An 18583-nucleotide genomic window follows, 5' to 3' on the forward strand; every position below is an offset into this window, starting at 1 on the left:
CAGGAAACCAACCATTTCTGATGACTAATAAGTCTATGAATGTGAAGAATTTCAAATGGAGGGTGATCCCACCTCATTTGAAGAAGCCATGAGAAGCGCTCACTCATCAAAGTGGCTTGAAGCCATGCAAGATGGAATGAGATCAATAAATACCAACGGTGTTTTGGACTTAGAAACAATTCCTAAAGGAGCCAAGACAGTAGGCTGTAAATAGGTCTACAAAACTAAATATGACTCCAAAGGAAATGTAGAAAGATTTAAAGCGCGACTTATGGCGAAAGGCTTCACGCAAAGAGAAGACATATGTTACAATGAGATATTTTCTCTAGTCTCATGTAAGGATTCCTTTAGAATTATAATGGCGCTTGTAGCACATTATGATTTAGAATTACATCAGATGGATGTAAAGACAGCATTCCTAAACGGAGATTTAGAGGAAAATGTTTATGTGGCACAACCAAAAGGTTTTGTTGTGGAAGAAAAAGAACGTATGTTATATCGCCTAAAGAAATCCATTTACGGATTAAAACAAGCATGAAGACAGTGGTATTTAAAGTGTGATAGTACAATAAGAAAGTTTGGGTTTTAGAAAAATATAGAGGACAATTGCATTTATGCAAAGTTCAAGAATGGAAAATACATTTTCCTAATCTTATATGTGGATGACATCTTACTTGCTAGTAGTGATGTTAATCTACTACTAGAAACGAAGAAGTTCTTGTCCTCGAAGTTTGACATGAAGGATCTCGATGAAGCTTCGTTCGTTCTAGGAATAGAGATTCACCGAGATAGAGAAAAGAGGGTTTTAGGACTATCACAAAAGACATACTTAGAAAAGGTTTTAAAAAAATACAGTATGCAAAATTATAAGCCTTCACCTGCTCCCATAGTCAAGAGCGATAGATTTGGGAAATTTTAATGTCCCAGGAACCAATATGAGATCGATAAAATGAAAGCGGTTTCATATGCTTCAACTGTCAGAAGTTTACAGTATGCTCAAGTGTGTACACGTCCTGACTTAGCATTTGTTACCGGGTTACTTGGCAGATATCAGAGTAATCCAGGAATAGAACACTGGAGACTGGTAAAGACAGTTTTGCGTTACTTGCAATGAACAAAAGGTCTCATGCTAATGTACAGAAGATCTGATTCCCTATATATAGAGGGGTATTCAGATTCAAATTATGCGGGAGACGATAGAAAGTCCACGTTAGGATATATATTTACTCTCGTAGAAGGAGCTGTATCGTGAAAAAAACTCCAAAAACTCATCACTACATCGTCTACGATATATGACGAGTTTGTAGCGTGTTATGAGGCCACGAGGCAGGTAAATTGGCTGAAGAAATTTATGTCCGGGTTGAAAGTGGCAGACAACATACATAAGCCACTCAAGTTATACTGCGATAATAATCCAACAGTATGTTATGCTCACAACAATAAGTTAAGTGGTGCTGCCAAACACATTGACACAAAGTATTATGTTGTGAAAGATAAAGTTCGGAATCATATAATTAGTCTTGAGCATATAAGTACAGAAAAGATGCTCGCGGATCCGCTTACAAAAGGCTTACCACCCAACGTGTTCAGAGAACAGTTAGCCGGCATGGGTTTAAGGGAAAGCCTATGATTCCTGGACAATAAGGGCCTAGATGAGAACCTGTTTCAAAACAGAGAGGTGCATTGTAGCTGTTAATCTAATGGTAACTGACCATGACGATGAGACACGCTTTATGCACTGATCTGTGATGGAATGGAAAAAAGATAAAGTAAGTTAAGTTTAAGTCATAATGTGAGATCAAGGGGGAGAATGTTAGGTTGATCTCTACCAACTTGGCCCGACGGCCAATTGGGTCCTTGATCAGCGCCCTGATCGGGGGCGCCCAACCCTATTTATGGTTGGTGGGCCCCCGTCGCATAGCGTCATAAAAAGGAGGTGGGGCCGAGGCACAACGCACGAGGTTCACCTGAGCCGCCACCGCCGTGTCTTCATCGCCGCCTCTTCGACCACGCCTCCACTGCGACGTCCACACCGTTGCCGGACTCCACTGCTACTCCACGCCTTCACCGCATCACCGACACCAACGCCATGGCCAACTCGTCTATCTCCAAGGCGACCGATGGTTTGCTAACACCGCATCCATCTCTCTCTGTTTTCTAGCACTAGTTCATATTCTAGGGTTTACTATTTCTTATATATAAGTTTGTACCCGCTAGATCTACTACCAGTCGGTATTAAGTACTATCAGACAGCAGACAGGTGAGATCGTGCTGGAGAGACAGGGAGAGCCGGAGGGAGGGGCCGAGACCAAGGGAGCGCGCTGCTGCACCTTGCGGCAGCCTGCAGTGAAGATTGGAATTGGATTGGGAATGAGAATGAATCATTCTCAATTTCTCATGGACCCGCAGGATGTGGACGTAGGACTGACGCTTGTTGTATACTGTATGAAAGAACAAATATACATTTTGAGAGCGATGGCTTAGTTTAGTCATTAGTTGTGCGGGATTAACTAGTCATGGCCGTTTAGGCACTAAGGCACACCATAGATCAACTAGTAGAGTGACAGTGATGTGGTACTACTTGAATAATAATTCATGATCAGCTAACTATACGTTTATTTTGATCCGGGATAAACTGATTTGTACTTAATTCATGTTGTTCTACTTCGGTACAGCTTGTTAGTTACTTGCCACTAAAGATTTTGTAATCCCAAATTTGCTATCGAAATCTCCACGAGCACGTACATGCATGCATCGGCCCAAATGGCCATTAGCATTGGAAACCATGCATGGGATTTTATCGAAAACTGCGATGGCAAGGATGGTGAAGATTTTGGGTGTTGTTGGTAGAGATCCAGATTCCTGCACAAATGTTTTAGATCTGAATTCTCTCAAGAGAAATGTTTCTAGAACAAATCAAAATCGCATTTGTGAGACCGTTGGCTGAAAGGTTTGATTTTGGTTCCTCAAACATATGTTTTTTCAATGAAAAAGATCTTATAAATGGAAATATACTTCACAGAAATTAAAACTTTTGTGCACAAAGAACAACTTAAATACATTCCATTTTAACTTGTTGCACTTAATTCTTGGTAAACTAAAAGGGAAGTCCACAAGGTGAGAACAAGAAATATCGTTGTGAAACCACATTTTAGCATATTCAACCATGTAGTGCAAAAAGAAGAATCGTTCTCTCGGTTTTTGGAGCTGGAACGCAACCATTCAAATCGTTTAGTGCCGATTTTGGTGTTCCACGGTGTCTGAATCAGAAATGTTCCAAGATACCAAATACATCCTCAGGTCCTCTTTGCCAAGGCTTCGGTTTTCTCCAAAACAATGAAGCCAAAAAGCCGTTTAGCAGGATTTATTGTTGCTGCGGCTGATTTGTAGGGCTAATTTGTTGTGAGAGAAAAATATTGTTTCATAGCTGAAAAAGTAGGACTGATTCTGACTGATAAGCTCAAGCGAACATGGCTTATGGCTTCAGCTTCTGGACAAATAAAAACGACTCCGATTTCTTTTTCTTTTCTTGATTTTGGCTTCACAAGCCGTTTTTGATTGTGCACGGTTTGGCACATGAAGAGAGAGTGAAAAAATAAAGACACGAGAGCGCTTTTTTGCCGTCACAGAAACTTCGCTTATTCACATATCATATGAGCCATCAATCTAAGGTCTTGTTTGATCCCTATAGATAATATATATATATATATATATATATATATATATATATATATATATATATATATATATATATATATATCGGATCCAAATAGGTGCATCTAATAAAATAACTAATTTTTAGCCGGACCTCTAGATCATAACTATCTCACTAGTTGGACCAAATCAGATAATAGCAGCTAAAAGTTATCTTAGTAACATTTTTAATTAGTTGTGCATCCTTTAGCTAATAGTTAGCTAGCTAATAGCCCATGAGCTATTAACCAGCTAACTATTAGCCCATAATTAATCAAACAGAGCCTAAGCTAATTCATGGTTTCATCACCAAAAATGTGTAATCTTCGCCTACTCCATCTATTTTTACTGAAAAATGGAGATTTAAGAAGATACATACAATACATCAAGATGAGGTGGACCTGCATGCTCATCCATCGGATTAGGATCGGACGGTCGAGAATAGATGGACCGGATCACCTGCTGGTATTGGAGAAGATGGCCTCGAGATCGTTGTAGAGGCTCTTGGACTTCGACTTCGACTCCCCACTCCTCGCCTTGCTGCCGCTGGTCGACGCCTCCTCCCCGCCGCCGCCGGCCGGGACCGCATTGCCCTCCTTGCTGAAGCTGGCCTTCGCCATCTCCCGCAGCTGCCGAAGCCACCACCGCTCGTTGTTGGAGCCCCTCGAGCCCCGGGAACCCTCGCTCCCGCTCCCGCCCCTGCCCCCGTCGGCCGCCGTCGACGCCGACACGCTCTCCCCGGCTCCACCGCCGCCCGGAGGTGGCGGGACCTGCTGGTGCTTCACCGCCACCCGCTCGCCGAGGACCGACGACGGCAGCACCAGCAGCAGCAGGCCCAGGCACGCCGTCTTGGCGCCGTCCAGGAACGAGCTCCGGTCGGCGCTCAGCAGGCGCGCCTGCCGGTACAGCGCGTTCCACTCGTTGCACACCTGCGCCGCGAACCCCAGCACGAAGGCGCCCAGCATTGCCAGCCCCACGCCGCGGGCTTCGCCGTCGGGCAGCCACCCGCCGCCACCGCTCGCCGCCGACGTCCTGTCGATCAGCGCCAGGCACGCCGCGAACACGGTCACCTCGCTGGTCACCGACAGGATCTCCACCAGCTGCACCCGCTTCTTAATGAAGGGCTTCTTGAGCAGCATGAAGAAGAGCTGGAACGAGGCGACGGACAGCACCGCCACAGCGTGCGCGCGGGACGACCGCCCCGATGACGCGTGCGCGCCGGCCACGATGCCCACCGCCACGCGCTTCACCGACTCCAGCAGCGTGAAGTAGACCCGGAGCACGCCGAAGAGCTTCTGGATGAAGGGCGCCTCCGAGTCCTCGTTCTCGTCCTCCGACGCGATCATCCGCTCTGGTCCACCGCCTGCAGCGCGGCGCTTGCCGCCTCCGCCGCCGCGCGTGGCGATCTGCGTCAGCATGTGCTTGGGCGGACCGCGCAGGTCCTCGAAGAGAGGGCCGATCTTGAGCAGGCAGGCGGCGCGGCGCGGGTCCTTCCATGTCCACTGCCCGCGCTTGCCGGGGCCCAGCGTGCGGCGGACCAGCTCCTGGTACCAGTGGTCGTACTCCTGCCCCTCCTGGTGCACCTCCTTGTACTGCAGCAGCCTGCCCATGGTGATGCCCAGCGACAGGAACAGCAGCAGGCCCACCAGGAACGAAGTCAGGACGGCGGTGAGCACGATCCCTACCACCAGGCCGCACGTGGTCCCGCCCCTGATGAGCGCTGCCGCTGCCTGGGCGACACACGGCATTGCCAGAACGACGACCATGATCTCCAGCCTGGGGAGAACCAGCGAGCCGTAGCCATGCCGCCGCCACTGCTCCCTGTCTCTGAACCTCAGCTTGAAGTAGAAGAGGGTGAGGAGATGCAGGAGGATGAGGCCGCCGCCGATGACGCCCAGCCAGAACATGTTCCTGCCGAAGTACTTCCACCTGTATGTAATGGACACACAAGAACACATGCTCAGCAGCCTCAGCTCATCAGTCCACTTTCTTCATGCCACGCCATTGCGCAAGCAAGCATCAACAATGCAACATACCCATCCAAATCTTGTAGCTTCATGATGATCTGTGCCTCAGGCTTCATGTCCGGGTTCTGTAATGTTTGACACTTTGCTTGTTTATTATATATTCAGACTTCATCAGAAAATGCATGCAAGCAGTAAATAGAACCAACTGACCTCGAAGAAAGAACGGTACTCCATTGCAGTCAGGGGCATCCCGTCCAACGGCAACGGGGTCTGCACTGGCATCACCGGCGTGGCGTCTCTAGGAGTTTGCATCGGCGGTGTGGGTTTCCCATCTTCAGGGATCTCCGTTGGGAATACCGGGTCTGATGGGATGATCTGCGTCGGCGTCATCGGCTGACCTTGTGCTCGAGGATAGGAGATGTTTACAGTGCCGACGGCGTTCCTGTCGAGCAGCTCCGAGTATGCAATTGCAGGCATTGTGGAGTATCCCAGGAATGGGTCTGCGGCCGGGCCTTCCCATGGCAGACGCATGTAGGGGATGCTCCATTCTATCCCCTTTGCAAACTCGTAGTACTCGATTGGCAGGTTGACTGACAGCCATCTTGACAGAGCAAAGACTTGGATGTGGCATGCCATCCTCTGAATAAAATTCACAAGATCAGTCACCAATGCAAATGATCTAAACATGACCCATCTGTAATGTAATGTAGCCATGAAGATATCATATCATCGACGGCAGCTGCATACGTACCAAGACATTCCTTGATGGCTCTGAGATCATGTAGGAAGAGGGCCTCGAGATAGCTCCGGAAGCGACGAGAGACGATGTCGAAACGGTGAGGAGTGTGGCAACGGCAGCAGTTGTCAGAAATATGACAGTGGTGATTGCCGCGATCCAAGACGATGACGCAGGCACAGAATCTGCAGATACATAAGAGTATATCAGGTGCCCTGCTGCCTGCCTAATGAGTGTCTGTATATCGAAACTCTTTGTGAATCTCATAGTAACTAACTACTCCCTTCGTTCCAAATTTTAAGTCGTCGTGGCAATGGAGGGAGTATGAATGAAGCAAAGAAGATGTTCATACAGTGCCTGACTTGAAGAACGTCTGATGGTAGGTTGGGGTTCCCAGCCACGTCCTGGGCTGCGTTCTCTGCGACCTGAACCGACACCAGCTTGTCGACCGCCTGTATCTGCAGCGTGTATATGCTCTTACTGGCTTCATGGAAGCTGAAAGAACAATGAACCATGAGATGCTAATGACAGCCTTAGTTATCTTCTCCTAGGCGAACATATCAGAGATGAGTCACTTTGTTTAAGATTGTACGAGTATTTGTTGTTGCTAAATATATAATCTTGCCTCAGCACATTGCCCCCAGACACCTGCACTGCCGAGGTGCTGAAGTTGAACACAGGCTTTGCAAACTTGATCAGGACCGGGATGTCGCGAGAGCTGGTCCGGCGAGCCGATGTGCCGAGTTTAACCCAAGGTCTCTGTGTGTCTACCACACAATGTTACAGAGCAGAAGCAAAAATATAATACAAAGCAAAAAAAAAAGTAGTTTTAACAGCATCTGAAAATGCTAGTCAGCTGAGTATCAGTAGTGAATTCTAAATTGGGTGGAGCAGAAGCAGAGGGTGGCTCTCTGTAGACTGAACTAACCATAAAGAAACGTGAATGGCTCTGCTGAAAGAACCGGAGTCCCTTGCCTGCTGATAATAGAGCTTGTGTCGCAGGCAACGGTCACAATGGTGGTGTCAGACATCTTGTTCACCTAGTTTAGTTATTATAGGATCATGCATAGTATGTCAGAGAAACAACTCGCAATCAGTGAGTCGAACGAACCAAGAACATGGACGAGCCATCGAATCAACAAGCAGAGCAGGTAGACGTGGCTGAACTGGAAAAATACAGCATGTATGAACCAGCAAGTAGCTACTGCTACTACTTACAACATAGCCGAAGCGGCGTTTGCCGAGGGTGCTTCTGTTGGTGGGTGTGAGCACGGCGCCGGTCGCCGTAAGGGCACTCAGGATCTGCTCGGACGAGTTGAGCACCGGCTGGGCGAAGGCGAGGTATATCCTGAGGCCCTCTTCGTCGTTGGTGGCCTGAACCAGCCTGGTGACGCCCTGTATCTGGAGCATCTTCTCAGGAACAGTGGCGGTGATGTTCATGGAGTCACTCCTTCGATCTGTATTTACAGAACGGTTTTTCAACACGCACACGCAGCATAGTGATTCATGGAGAGCGTGCATGGCGTGGGGCGTACCGAAGCGCAGGGTGAAAGTGGAGTTGGGCGTCCTGGTGAACGGGTGGCCGGCGGCGTCCGTGCAGAAGCCCCTGCCCATGACGAGGACGAGGCGGCCGTACTGCGCGTCCGGCGAGATGGCGACGGCGACGGAGTAGCGCAGGACGGGGCTGAGCACCTGGAGCGTCGACGGGTCCACACTGCCGGGGCCGTACACGATGAGCTGCAATGCAAAAGAGTATGGATATATGCATGCAGTGAAAACATACGTCAGTTTTTTTGGCTGCGCGTGCGTGCGTGCAGACAGAGACAATTCAGTGCGGTGCAGTACATTGCAGTAGGTGGCGTTGCAGACGAATCCACCACCGCCGGGGCAGGGCTCGGTGAAGGAGACGAGCGCCGACACGCTGGAGGCGCTCGTGAACGCCGGCCCCGCCGACACGGACGCCGTTGGTGGGACAGTGTCTGCACGGTGCAGGTACGCAGCTCGCGTGATTCACAGTCGTCACAGCAGGCTCACAGTTACGGCGGAGAAGTGAAAGAGGGGAGGGGGCAGGCATGTTTGTTACTCAACCAACATCCCAAGCGTAGGTGGCGCAGGTGAGGCTGGACGATGAATTCGAAGGTGACGCCGTCCTCGCGCACGCCGTGAAGGTGTGGTTGCCGTCCTTGAGCCCCGTGTAGTTCGCCGCCGCCGTCGTCCCGTTGTTCCCGCCGGATCCGCCGCAGGGCGACGCCGGCTCGCCGTCCAACTGCATGGATGTACATGGCATGCAAACACAAGCAGGCATCGATCCTTAGTGTTGCTGTTCCTACATCAAATTCAATACACCTAGCATGCCGGTGTGTGGGTCCATACCAATTCCATTGATAGCAGAAAGAAGGAGGAGCAGGAACAGGAGCCAGGAGGAGGAACAAAACAAGAAAGCAGCAAGCGGCAGCCATGCATGGTCACTGGTCAGCGCTCATCTGCACCGTGCTGAATGCAGGCAGGCAGCAATGCCGTGGCCCGTGGCCGTGACCGTGCGTGCATTTGGTATGGTACCTGGCAGGTGACGAGGCAGTCGGCGCAAGGCCCTCCGGCGGCGCGCAGGACCCGGAAGGCGAAGGCGGCAGACGTGGACCTGGAGACGCGGCGCGGGGTGGCTGAGAAGCTGAGGGCGACGTCGCCGGCGCCGGAGAGGAGCGGCGCCGCAGCAGCGAGAAGCAGCAGAGCAATGCGCAGCAGCGGTGGCGGCGGCGGCGGCGGCGCAGCGCCCCAGCTCTTCCACACCATGCCGTCCTGGTCCTGGCGCTGGCTGCCCCGCCCGGAACGGAGGCAGAGGACGAGTGCTCCACTACTCCTAGAGCAATGGTGCAGCCGGCGCGGCCGCTTTGTGCTGGCCTGGGAGCTGGGACTGGGACCGTATCGTGTGGGTATTCGGTGTGGTAGCTCGCAGCAGCTACTGAACTGAATGCGCTGGCCTGGGAGCTGGGACTGGGACAGCAAAGAGAGGCGAGCTGGGGAGGGACAGTGAATGCGCTGTCTGTGCTGGCTGCCTGGCTACCAGGGGCAGAGTGGTGGTAAAAAACTAAAAAAATGGTGGCTGGCTCGAGTGAAGAGGCAGGAACAGAGGTATTGACAACTCCAGTAGGTAAGGTAGCTGAGGTGGAAGAGGTGGACCGTGGACGGAGGAGGAAGAAGATGGGTGATAGCTGACAGGGGAGGGGTATATGCGAGAGAGATGGCAAAATTGGGGGGCATCCACCATCCATCCATCCCATGTGAACGTGATTCCGACCGATGCGTGCGTGCCTGTGGAGTGTGGACTGTGGTGCCTGATTGAAGCTGGAGACATTGGAGGCCGGAGGGAGATGATGATCACTGATCAGATGATGCGCCAAACTGTCTCTTTGTCCTGCTCCGCTGCCTGGCCTGCTTCTCTGGTCTCATCTTGCTCACTCACTCTCGTTCTGCTTTCTTTCACCGTCAACCCAGTACCAGTACGTGCTCATTAGCGGACGGACAAGAAGAAGAGAACAATGTGAAAGGAGCGGATCCACTCCATGCATTTTCTTTGGGCTCATGATTCAGGCAGGATGATGCTCCTATCAACTACGAGTATATATGGTACTACTAGCAAGTAGAAAGTACTAGATGCCTGATGGATGGGGGGTCAGATCCGACTGTACATACATCCTAGTAGCATAAAAAATGGCACAGAACGAAGTCCATGCCTGCCCTGCCTTTCCCATAGGAGAGGCACAGGCAGCACAGAGCAGGCACATAATCCATCCCTGTCTGTCTTTGTGTTGGTGCCATGCATGCAACTTGAGCATCCCATCTTCTTTAATGGAAGCGAATGCCCATGTATGAGTACTGAGAGGAGTCATTGTCCTATTTTATTTACCCGTTTGTTTGTTCATTCAAAAAGAAGAAATGGCCTAGTTACCCAGTCAAACAAACCACATCACAGCTATTACTACTCCCAGTAATGCATGCAGAATGGCGATCAGATTCAAACAACACAGGACCGCCTGATGCTGCTGCTGCTCCCTTATGATTCTGCAAAGTGGACCATACCCGGCCCGTAAGATCAAAGGTGTAAGCCTGTCAGTAAGGAATACATTAATCAGCAGTGACAGTGAGCCACAGATTCTGTAATTTCACTCACCAGCACAGGTCCAGTCCACCACATCCCTCTAGTTAGTATATATGTTTTTTTTAAATAAAAATAATGAAGATCTAGTGCACTTTGTGTTGTGACTGGAGCAGATCTCTGTGGCTGGCTGGTTGGCTCGGTGAGATGAATGCACATGCACCGGCAAGAAGCAGAAGCCACCACAGCGTTGCAGGTGAGGTCAGGTGACCTAATTTCCGTTTTTGTATTCTTCACTCACGGCAGCAGCGCCAGCAACTACTACAGAGAGTATCTTATTTCGGATCCATGCCATGATGCAATGCAACACAACTGCCAATACTGCCACTGTATCACCAAAACATGATAAAATAAAATTTCTTTCTACTGTATAGCAGTAGGGAAGACAAGTGGCATGCGGGGGTGATGCAATGCAGACTGCAGTTGTGCAAATGCCTTCGATGAAGAACAAAAAAACAAAGCTGCAGGCCTCATTCAAATCTTGCGTGAACCGTGATGGCTCGCCTGAATTAGTACTGGACTCATGTATGCCCATGAGGGAAAAAACAAAGAAAAAGGAATCATCAGATAGGTCACAATCAAACAATACACTACTAAACAAAAATATTCATGGTTATGTACAATGGGGAGGGGGAGGAATAAAGAACAGCGTGCTGGTCCGCAGCACACATTGGACGACCATCTCAAACTCAGAAAAAACAGAGAAATGGATTTAGGATATTCTACATGTAGTGCACCACTAATTTCAAGAACCAATGTTTTGGCAACTAGTAACAGTTTATCCAGTTCCTCCCCCGACCTAAAATGTCTACATTCCTCTTCCATATTTTGATTCATCTGACCACAATTTGTTACTTGCATAACCACAATTATCTATATTACATAGACCAAACTGACGGGTCATAAAGGCAGGCACGCCATATTTCTAGTATTTCCTAGAACTAAACAAACTACCAGACAACAACAATCGACAGCAGCTGGATACACAGAATTGTGTAATGCAAGTTATCAAATGATGATCCATCTCCATACTGCTTAATCAGGACGATGACAATGCACACTCGTCAAAATTTTACTCCCTGATGAATCGATCATATGCACCTGCTAAATTACATCCCCAAGATTCCATTCTGCTTTCGTAGCAATTGCCAGACAGAGAGTTTATGCCTTTGCAGTGACGGTCAGAGTTATCAGCTGCTTCCAGAGCGCATCAGTGACTGTGAAAATGATGCAGGCGGTGGAGGCCGCCGAACTTCAGCGCTTCCTTCCATCATCTCAACCACGCTCTTCATGCTAGGCCGGGTCACTGGCTGATTCTGCGTGCACCAAATGCCCACCCTCACCATCCTTTCCAGCTCCACCTCGTCGACACATTCCCCAGCCACCACATTCTTCAAGTCACCAGATATCACGTACTCGTAGGCCCACTCGGAAATGTTGCATTCCTCACCAGCCAGCTTCAGTTCCATGCTCTTCTTGCAGCTTATCATCTCAAGAAGCATGACGCCGTAGCTGTAAACGTCCGCCTTCACACTGATTGCCATGTTCTTGCTCCATTCTGGTGCAAGGTACCCACGTGTGCCTCGCACGCCGGTGAAAGTCTGTGTCTGGTTCCCTATTAGTAGCTTTGACAGGCCAAAGTCTGCTATCTTTGCCATCCCCCTGCTGTCAATGAGTATGTTCTCTGGCTTAATATCACAGTGAATTATAGGGACCTCTATCTCCTCATGAAGGTAATGTAACCCCCTTGCAACATCTAGCGCAATCGCAACCCTGCTGCTCCAACTAGGCACTGCATCTGCCTTGAACAGGAGGTCCGCAAGGGACCCATTGGGCAAATACTCATACACAAGTAAGCGGTGCATGCCTTCGTTGCAGAATCCCAGAAAGCGCACGAGGTTACGGTGGTGTGTTCGTGCAATTGCACGCACTTCCCGCTGGAACTCTCTCTCCCCATTTTCCGCCATCCTCTCGAGCCTCTTCACTGCAATGTCCTTGTTACTGTTGGTCAAGACACCTTTGAACACCGTACCATAAGCGCCCCTTCCTAACTCGTTAGAAAATCCATCCGTGGACATCTCCAGATCCTGGAAAGAATAGGATCGAATAGCTATGCTGTCATCATCAAATTCTGAGTCTTGCAGTTGTGGAGCCCTTGTGTACCGTGATGACAGGCGATGCTTGCAGAGTAGCATGAATGCTGAGGCCGCAATCAGTGAGAAAATGGCCAATGCAGCGCCTGATACCAACATGGCAATTGAGCCAGTGCTCCTAGTCTTTCTGATAGCACCATTGGGTTCATAGGTGTAGACCTTCACAAATAGCGTGGTATTGCTACGACTTAAACTCCTGCCATATCTCATTGGAAGCATCTGCTTTGAGCAGTAAGAATCGAACATTGCAACCTCACAGGAACAGTCAGAAAGACAGAGAGCTTTGCAGGCTTCAATTCCTGTAGTCTGTGGTGGAACAGCATATGATCTATCTGACCATGTAGTATTCTTCACCTCAACCATCGTAGCTACCAGTCTGATGCCATCATTAGAGCTATTCCCTGTGCAGCCACCAGTCCGCACCCTCCAGCAACCTGGCATGCTTTGGTTAGAACTTGAGAATTCAAAACCAGGGAGGCAAGAGCAGCTAGTATTTCCATTAGGACTCACATGACAGAAGCTATTTGGACCACAAACGCCTTTCACATCACACTTATCACTGCTAGGCTTTTGCCATTTGATTTCTGTCATGGGTGCTCCCCCCTGCCTAAAGAACACATGGGAGTAGAGTCGCAATATACCGTCCGCGTCCAATGTCAGATGGAAGTACACATCAGCTTTAGAAGATTGGTTTGTGAGGAACAACACATTTGTATATGATGTTTGTTGGTCGAACATCCATAGTGTGCCATTGGGATCCAAAGCAACTGTGAGGAGGTAGCCATTGCCATAGGTGCCAGTATTCCAGTATGAGCTATCAGGGTCGACTGCATCAACAGGATACAACACAAGATTGCCATCTAGCTGGTTGGAAAGCCGATACTCCCCTGTGGCATGGTTAGTCTCAGATACACTTGAGAACAGCTGGCTACCAGGAAGTAGGTTCTGTCCTGGTAATAAGGTATCCGTCGGAGAACCAAAGGTGGACAAAAGGACCTGTTTTTGGCTGTTGTACAACACAAAGTTGCCAATGTCCGTCATCGCAGCAGATGCAGGCGGAGTAGAGGTGGCGAATATGAACTTCCCTTGGCTGCCAGCGTTAGCTGGAGTCCATTGAAGACCACCATAAGTTAACTGAACTGAGCCACCGGAAACAGGGGGGTCATCCCGGTTGGCAGTCCACACAATCCTTCTGGATTCACCGATGATAAGCCAGACTCCGATGGAGAAGCCCTCATCATCAGGATAGAAGCCAAAAGCAAAGCGCCCCGAAGGTGAGACCCAACTTTGCACACCGCCTGCATTGATTGTGGCCCCAAAAGGAATTTCAGTCTCGTTGGCCTGAGCAGCCATGGCAGGAATAGCTTGGTTGATGAACAGAATCAGAGACAGACAGAATATAAGTGGCCATTGTTTTGGGGGGAGAGGTGTATTGTTGCTTGGGCACTGCAAAATGAAGTGCCTGATTCTCAAAGAAGAAGCTGCAGGGCACTCAAGAGTGTCAGCCACATAAAAGGAAGTAGGTGGACCTGGTCCTGGTAAATTTAGTCAGCAAAAAAAGGGAAAGCAAGAACAAATGTCCAATTTTCTGGAGCCTTCTTAAATTTTACCATCAGCGTCTGGCGTCTCGTCCACGACAGTGGGGTTGGGTGAGGACAACTCAATATGAAAGACAAGTAGGCTATTTGAATAGGGAATTCTCCTATGTCCACTGCAGTCGGGCCAATCTTAGTGATGAATAATCATAAAACAACGTTCTCAACAAATCATGTAAAAAAAAAAACTCTTACCTCGAGTGTGGAGTAGGTAACACAACTATAACAAAAGCAAAACCATAATTAAGTCTAAAGGCTAAAACCAAGTCATGTGACTTTGTCATGTACAAGGAGGCTGCAGGCCAAACATGCTTGTTATTATGTATACATAAAATAAAAAGCACCCAGTCAACCCACACATGGTTTAAAAAAAATAGAAATCTAGAAAAAGAGAAGTCATGTTAACGCACATGGATCAATGTAGATAGATGTTGCCTGATATTTGCGTGACCCATGCGCACAAGATATTGACCTGGAGGACGTCCCACAAACAGAGTTAAGTGCTGCATAAGAAGAAAATAGCAAAAATGAAAAGGGCGTGATGTATACAATAATAATAGAAAAAACTATGCTTGCAGCAAATGCAGAGCTTAAATAAGTTGTTGGATAATTGGAGCAGTACCGGGTACCTTTGAAGTAAACATGGTATGTACTACCATATAGAAATGCTGGTATCTGAGTGATGTATTGCCGAGTTGATTTGTTCTGAACTTGGTATGAGGATGATTGGATGAAGGGAAGACAATTAACACCTTGGACGGTAAGATGACATAAGTACGCAGCTGAGTAATAGTTATTATTAGTACTAGAAATATACTAGTAATACGTGAAAGTAGGATGGATTCTGGATGTTTGCCCCTGGCTGGAGTGGAATCTATCATGGGTGGGTGTGGACGAGGTCGATGCGCAGTGCTGCTGTCGACAGCTATGGTGTCGCTGTATCGTCCGAATCCAGTGACCTGCAATAGAAAGGGGCTGAAGAGACAGAAACTAGGCAGTAACCGTGTTGGCCGCGCCTCCGTCCCCTCTAGCATTTTGCAGGGTGGCGCGTGGAGACAGAAGGGAAAAGAGGTGAGGGGACACAGCACAGCACAGGGGGTTGGAGCAGGAGCAGTGTGGTGTCGAAGAGGGAAAAGGAAGGCACGCGCCGGCTGAGGAACGCACCACCCTGGGGAACGAACTCGCCGGCGGCCGGCGCCGCCGCCGAGGTCCGCACCTTTGCCAGGGAGAGCGGTCTAGGACGGACGGACGGACGGGCCGAGCTCGAAAATGCTGCCGCGGCCCACTATGTGGGAGGCATACGCGGGCTAGGCCCTGTGATGGGCCAATAGGGCAGGGAGCTTTCCAGCCCAATGGCTAGCTGCTCTTGAAGCAGTTGTTGAGCCAGCTTGTAGAGAGAGATGACGCGGAGCGGAAAGGCAGCTGTTTCTTCTCTTTGTTCTTTTTTGTATTCGTGTACGTACGTGTATAAAATAAATAAATAAAAGCTAGCATGTAAGTATGGATACTAAAAGATTGAGTCGATTTTGACTGTACTCTTGTCACTCGTATATACAGAAACATAGAAAAGAAAAGAAAAGAAAAGGCCTCCTCTCCCTCTCCTCCATTATATATGTAGGTGGGTATCTTGACTTTCTTGTAGTAGTAGTAGTAGTAGTAGTAGTAGGAAACGTGCATACTCCACTAGAATAATTAATCATAGCACACATCCATATTATATATACGAGATAGTAGTATATAGGCGTTTGGGTGGCACTGGCTGACTGGCACAATCAAAAGGATTTGGACACACAGATTAATAATAGGTTAATTAATGGAAAACAGAGCTGAGCATTTATATAGTATTCCTTGTCTTCTCCTTCTCCTATTTCTACTGTAATAAGTAAATATAATAAATAAAATACATGTAGCATGTCATGTCATATCTGCTGGAGTAGCAACTTGACGGGCGGGGGTCTTTGGTTTGGTTTTGATTTTGACACGTACGTACCGGGCGTCCACGTGGCTGTGCCTGCATGGACCGCGTCCGCTGTCTCCTGCCGACCGCGTGCTCTGACGGCCTGGCCCAGGCCCCAGGCCCAGCTCAGCACCGTCCTCCTCCTCCTGTTCTTCTCTTCTAGTACTCCGTAGTTGTGTGCGGACGGCGTTGGTGGCAGGAACACAAGCAGAGCAAGGGAACGGAGGGAAGACGAGGAGAAAACCAAAAGAAAACGGCCTTAGCCTTCTTCTTTTTCTTTTTTTAAAGGGAATATATTGATATCTCAGCTTCTACATCGATTAATATATATAGATGTTCCTTACTACAGACAAGAATAAAACGGTCTAGGGAATCTGAAAAACAAAGTTTTGAGCCATAACGAAAACACAAGCTTTTCCAAAAAAAACACAACTAAAAAGCAAGTCCGTTGCTGAATCGCCAGCCGTATCTAGCAAACACCTCCATCACAATTGTCTCAATGGATCTACGTCCCATCTTCATCGAATGGCGATCCTCCTCCTTCTGTAGTAGTGACCAGGACCTGGTCCAGTAAGTTCTCCTGAAGATAACCTGCAAATAAGATGGTGCTAGAATCTTGTCAAACACAATGTCATTTCGAGTTAACCAAAAGCCCAACATATAGCACTTGCACCCACAAAAATTTGATATTTCAGTTTCCTATTTACCCCATCCAACCAACATGTAAATAAATTGTGTACACTAGTTGGATGTATTAGATTAAAGGAAACCTGAACAATTCTCCACATGAATTTAGCATAATGACAGTCAAAAGAACAAATGTCGTATGGACTCATTTGAAGAACAAAAACAACACCTCCTATCTTCTTGCCACTGTCGCCTCGCCAAATTATCTTTTGTTAAAATTACTCTATTGTACAAGTACCACATGTATACTTTGATTTTGATAGGTAGTTTAAGTTTTCGGATTAAAGTACTATATGGTATAGCTTGTGTTCCTAACAAAGTTTTGTACATGGAGTTGACTGAGTACAACCCATTGTGATGTAGCCTCCACATAAAGCGATCTCTCAGGTTCATTAGTTGTACATCTACAACCATGGCCACCACTTCGTGCCATGCTCGCAAATTCGCACCCATCAGAGATCTCCTGAAGGCTATATTTAATGGCATCGTAGCCAACACTGACCTTATAGTCGCACTTTTTCTTCTCACAATGTTATATAGTGTAGGGAAGAGCGATTTTAGAGGGCGCGGTCTTATCCACGAATCCTCTCAAAAACGCATTTGAGACCCATCACCTGGATCCAACTTACCCATCGAGAGGAACTCCCCTTGACCTTCATGAGGCCAGCCCAAAACTGAGAATCCCCGGGCATGCATTGAACCTGTGTTAAGGTTTTGTCCCTTAGATATTTATTCGTAAGTAATTGCTGCGAGACCCGTCTCCATTAATTATTTTAAAAAAGTCATTTGCTTAGGAGACACTTATTGTGAACATCTAAATTTAAGACTCCCAACCCTCCTTGGTCTTTGGGTGTACAAACTACCTCTCATTTTGTCAATCTATATATTTTTTTGTGTTCATCACTCTGCCAAAAAACCAAGATCTAAAGTAGTCTAACTTTTCAAAACCCCTCTAGGTATTTCAAAAAAGGACATCATGAACATGTGAAGACTGCTTAGAACAGAGTTAATTAGGACGAGCCTTTCACCTACCGACAACATCTTACTCCTCCAACAGCTTAGTCTCTTTTGAAATCTTTTCCTCAACAGGTTTCTAGTCCCTATTCATGAGCTTTCTATGGTGCATAGGAATTCCTAGGTATCTAAAGGGTAACGACCCTACATTACACCCAAACATTTGAGCATACTCATTTTGATTAGCTTTAGCTGCTCCAAAGCAAAGCAATCCACTTTTATGAAAATTGATCTTTAGCCCGGATAATTGTTCAAAAGCACAAAGCAAGAGCTTCATGTTTTTGGCCCTCTCTAGATTATTATCCATAAATATAATAGTGTCATCTGCATACTGAAGGACTGAGAGTCCGTCCTCTACCAGATGCGGAACAACCCTTCAATTTGTTCAGCTTCTTTTGCTCGAGAAATAAGGATAGCCAGCATATCAACCACTGTATTAAAAAGGATTGGAGATAACGGATCTCCCTGACGCACTCCTTTTCTTGTTTGGAAATAATAGCCTAAATTATCATTGACCTTTATTGCAACACTCCCTCTAGATATGACTTTTGAAATCCATTCACACCAAGTTGGTGAGAATCCTTTCATTCTAAGGACTTGCTGTATGAAAGGCCACTTTAGTTTATCA

The 18583-nt window shown here is 47.8% G+C and overlaps 2 protein-coding genes across 6 annotated transcripts; both read right to left on the reverse strand.

Moving 5' to 3' along the window:
* Positions 1-3979: 3979 nt before the first annotated feature.
* Positions 3980-9784, reverse strand: LOC136514165 (uncharacterized). Of its 5 annotated transcripts, none has more exons than XM_066508157.1 (12): positions 8956-9784; positions 8485-8662; positions 8242-8375; positions 7932-8133; positions 7615-7853; positions 7325-7436; positions 7022-7163; positions 6749-6891; positions 6412-6581; positions 5871-6299; positions 5730-5785; positions 3980-5622 (listed from the first exon to the last, which is right to left on the reverse strand). In XM_066508157.1, exons 1-12 carry the CDS (start codon positions 9184-9186, stop codon positions 4149-4151), a joined length of 3510 nt encoding a protein of 1169 aa, XP_066364254.1. In that variant the 5' UTR covers positions 9187-9784; the 3' UTR covers positions 3980-4148. The 5 variants fall into 5 exon arrangements, with proteins under 5 accessions (XP_066364254.1, XP_066364256.1, XP_066364259.1 ...); XM_066508159.1 differs by lacking the exon at positions 8956-9784 and adding an exon at positions 8770-8935; XM_066508162.1 differs by lacking the exon at positions 8956-9784 and adding an exon at positions 8770-8844 and having other exon boundaries at positions 8480-8662.
* A 1351-nt stretch (positions 9785-11135) lies between these two features.
* LOC136513161 (G-type lectin S-receptor-like serine/threonine-protein kinase LECRK1) lies at positions 11136-15529 on the reverse strand. Its single transcript, XM_066507153.1, has 4 exons — positions 15124-15529; positions 14927-15049; positions 14708-14800; positions 11136-14000 (listed from the first exon to the last, which is right to left on the reverse strand). Exons 1-4 carry the CDS (start codon positions 15329-15331, stop codon positions 11740-11742), a joined length of 2685 nt encoding a protein of 894 aa, XP_066363250.1. The 5' UTR covers positions 15332-15529; the 3' UTR covers positions 11136-11739.
* Positions 15530-18583: the final 3054 nt, after the last annotated feature.

Source organism: Miscanthus floridulus, chromosome 16 (assembly GCF_019320115.1).
Source record: "Miscanthus floridulus cultivar M001 chromosome 16, ASM1932011v1, whole genome shotgun sequence".
Classification (NCBI taxonomy): domain Eukaryota; kingdom Viridiplantae; phylum Streptophyta; class Magnoliopsida; order Poales; family Poaceae; genus Miscanthus; species Miscanthus floridulus.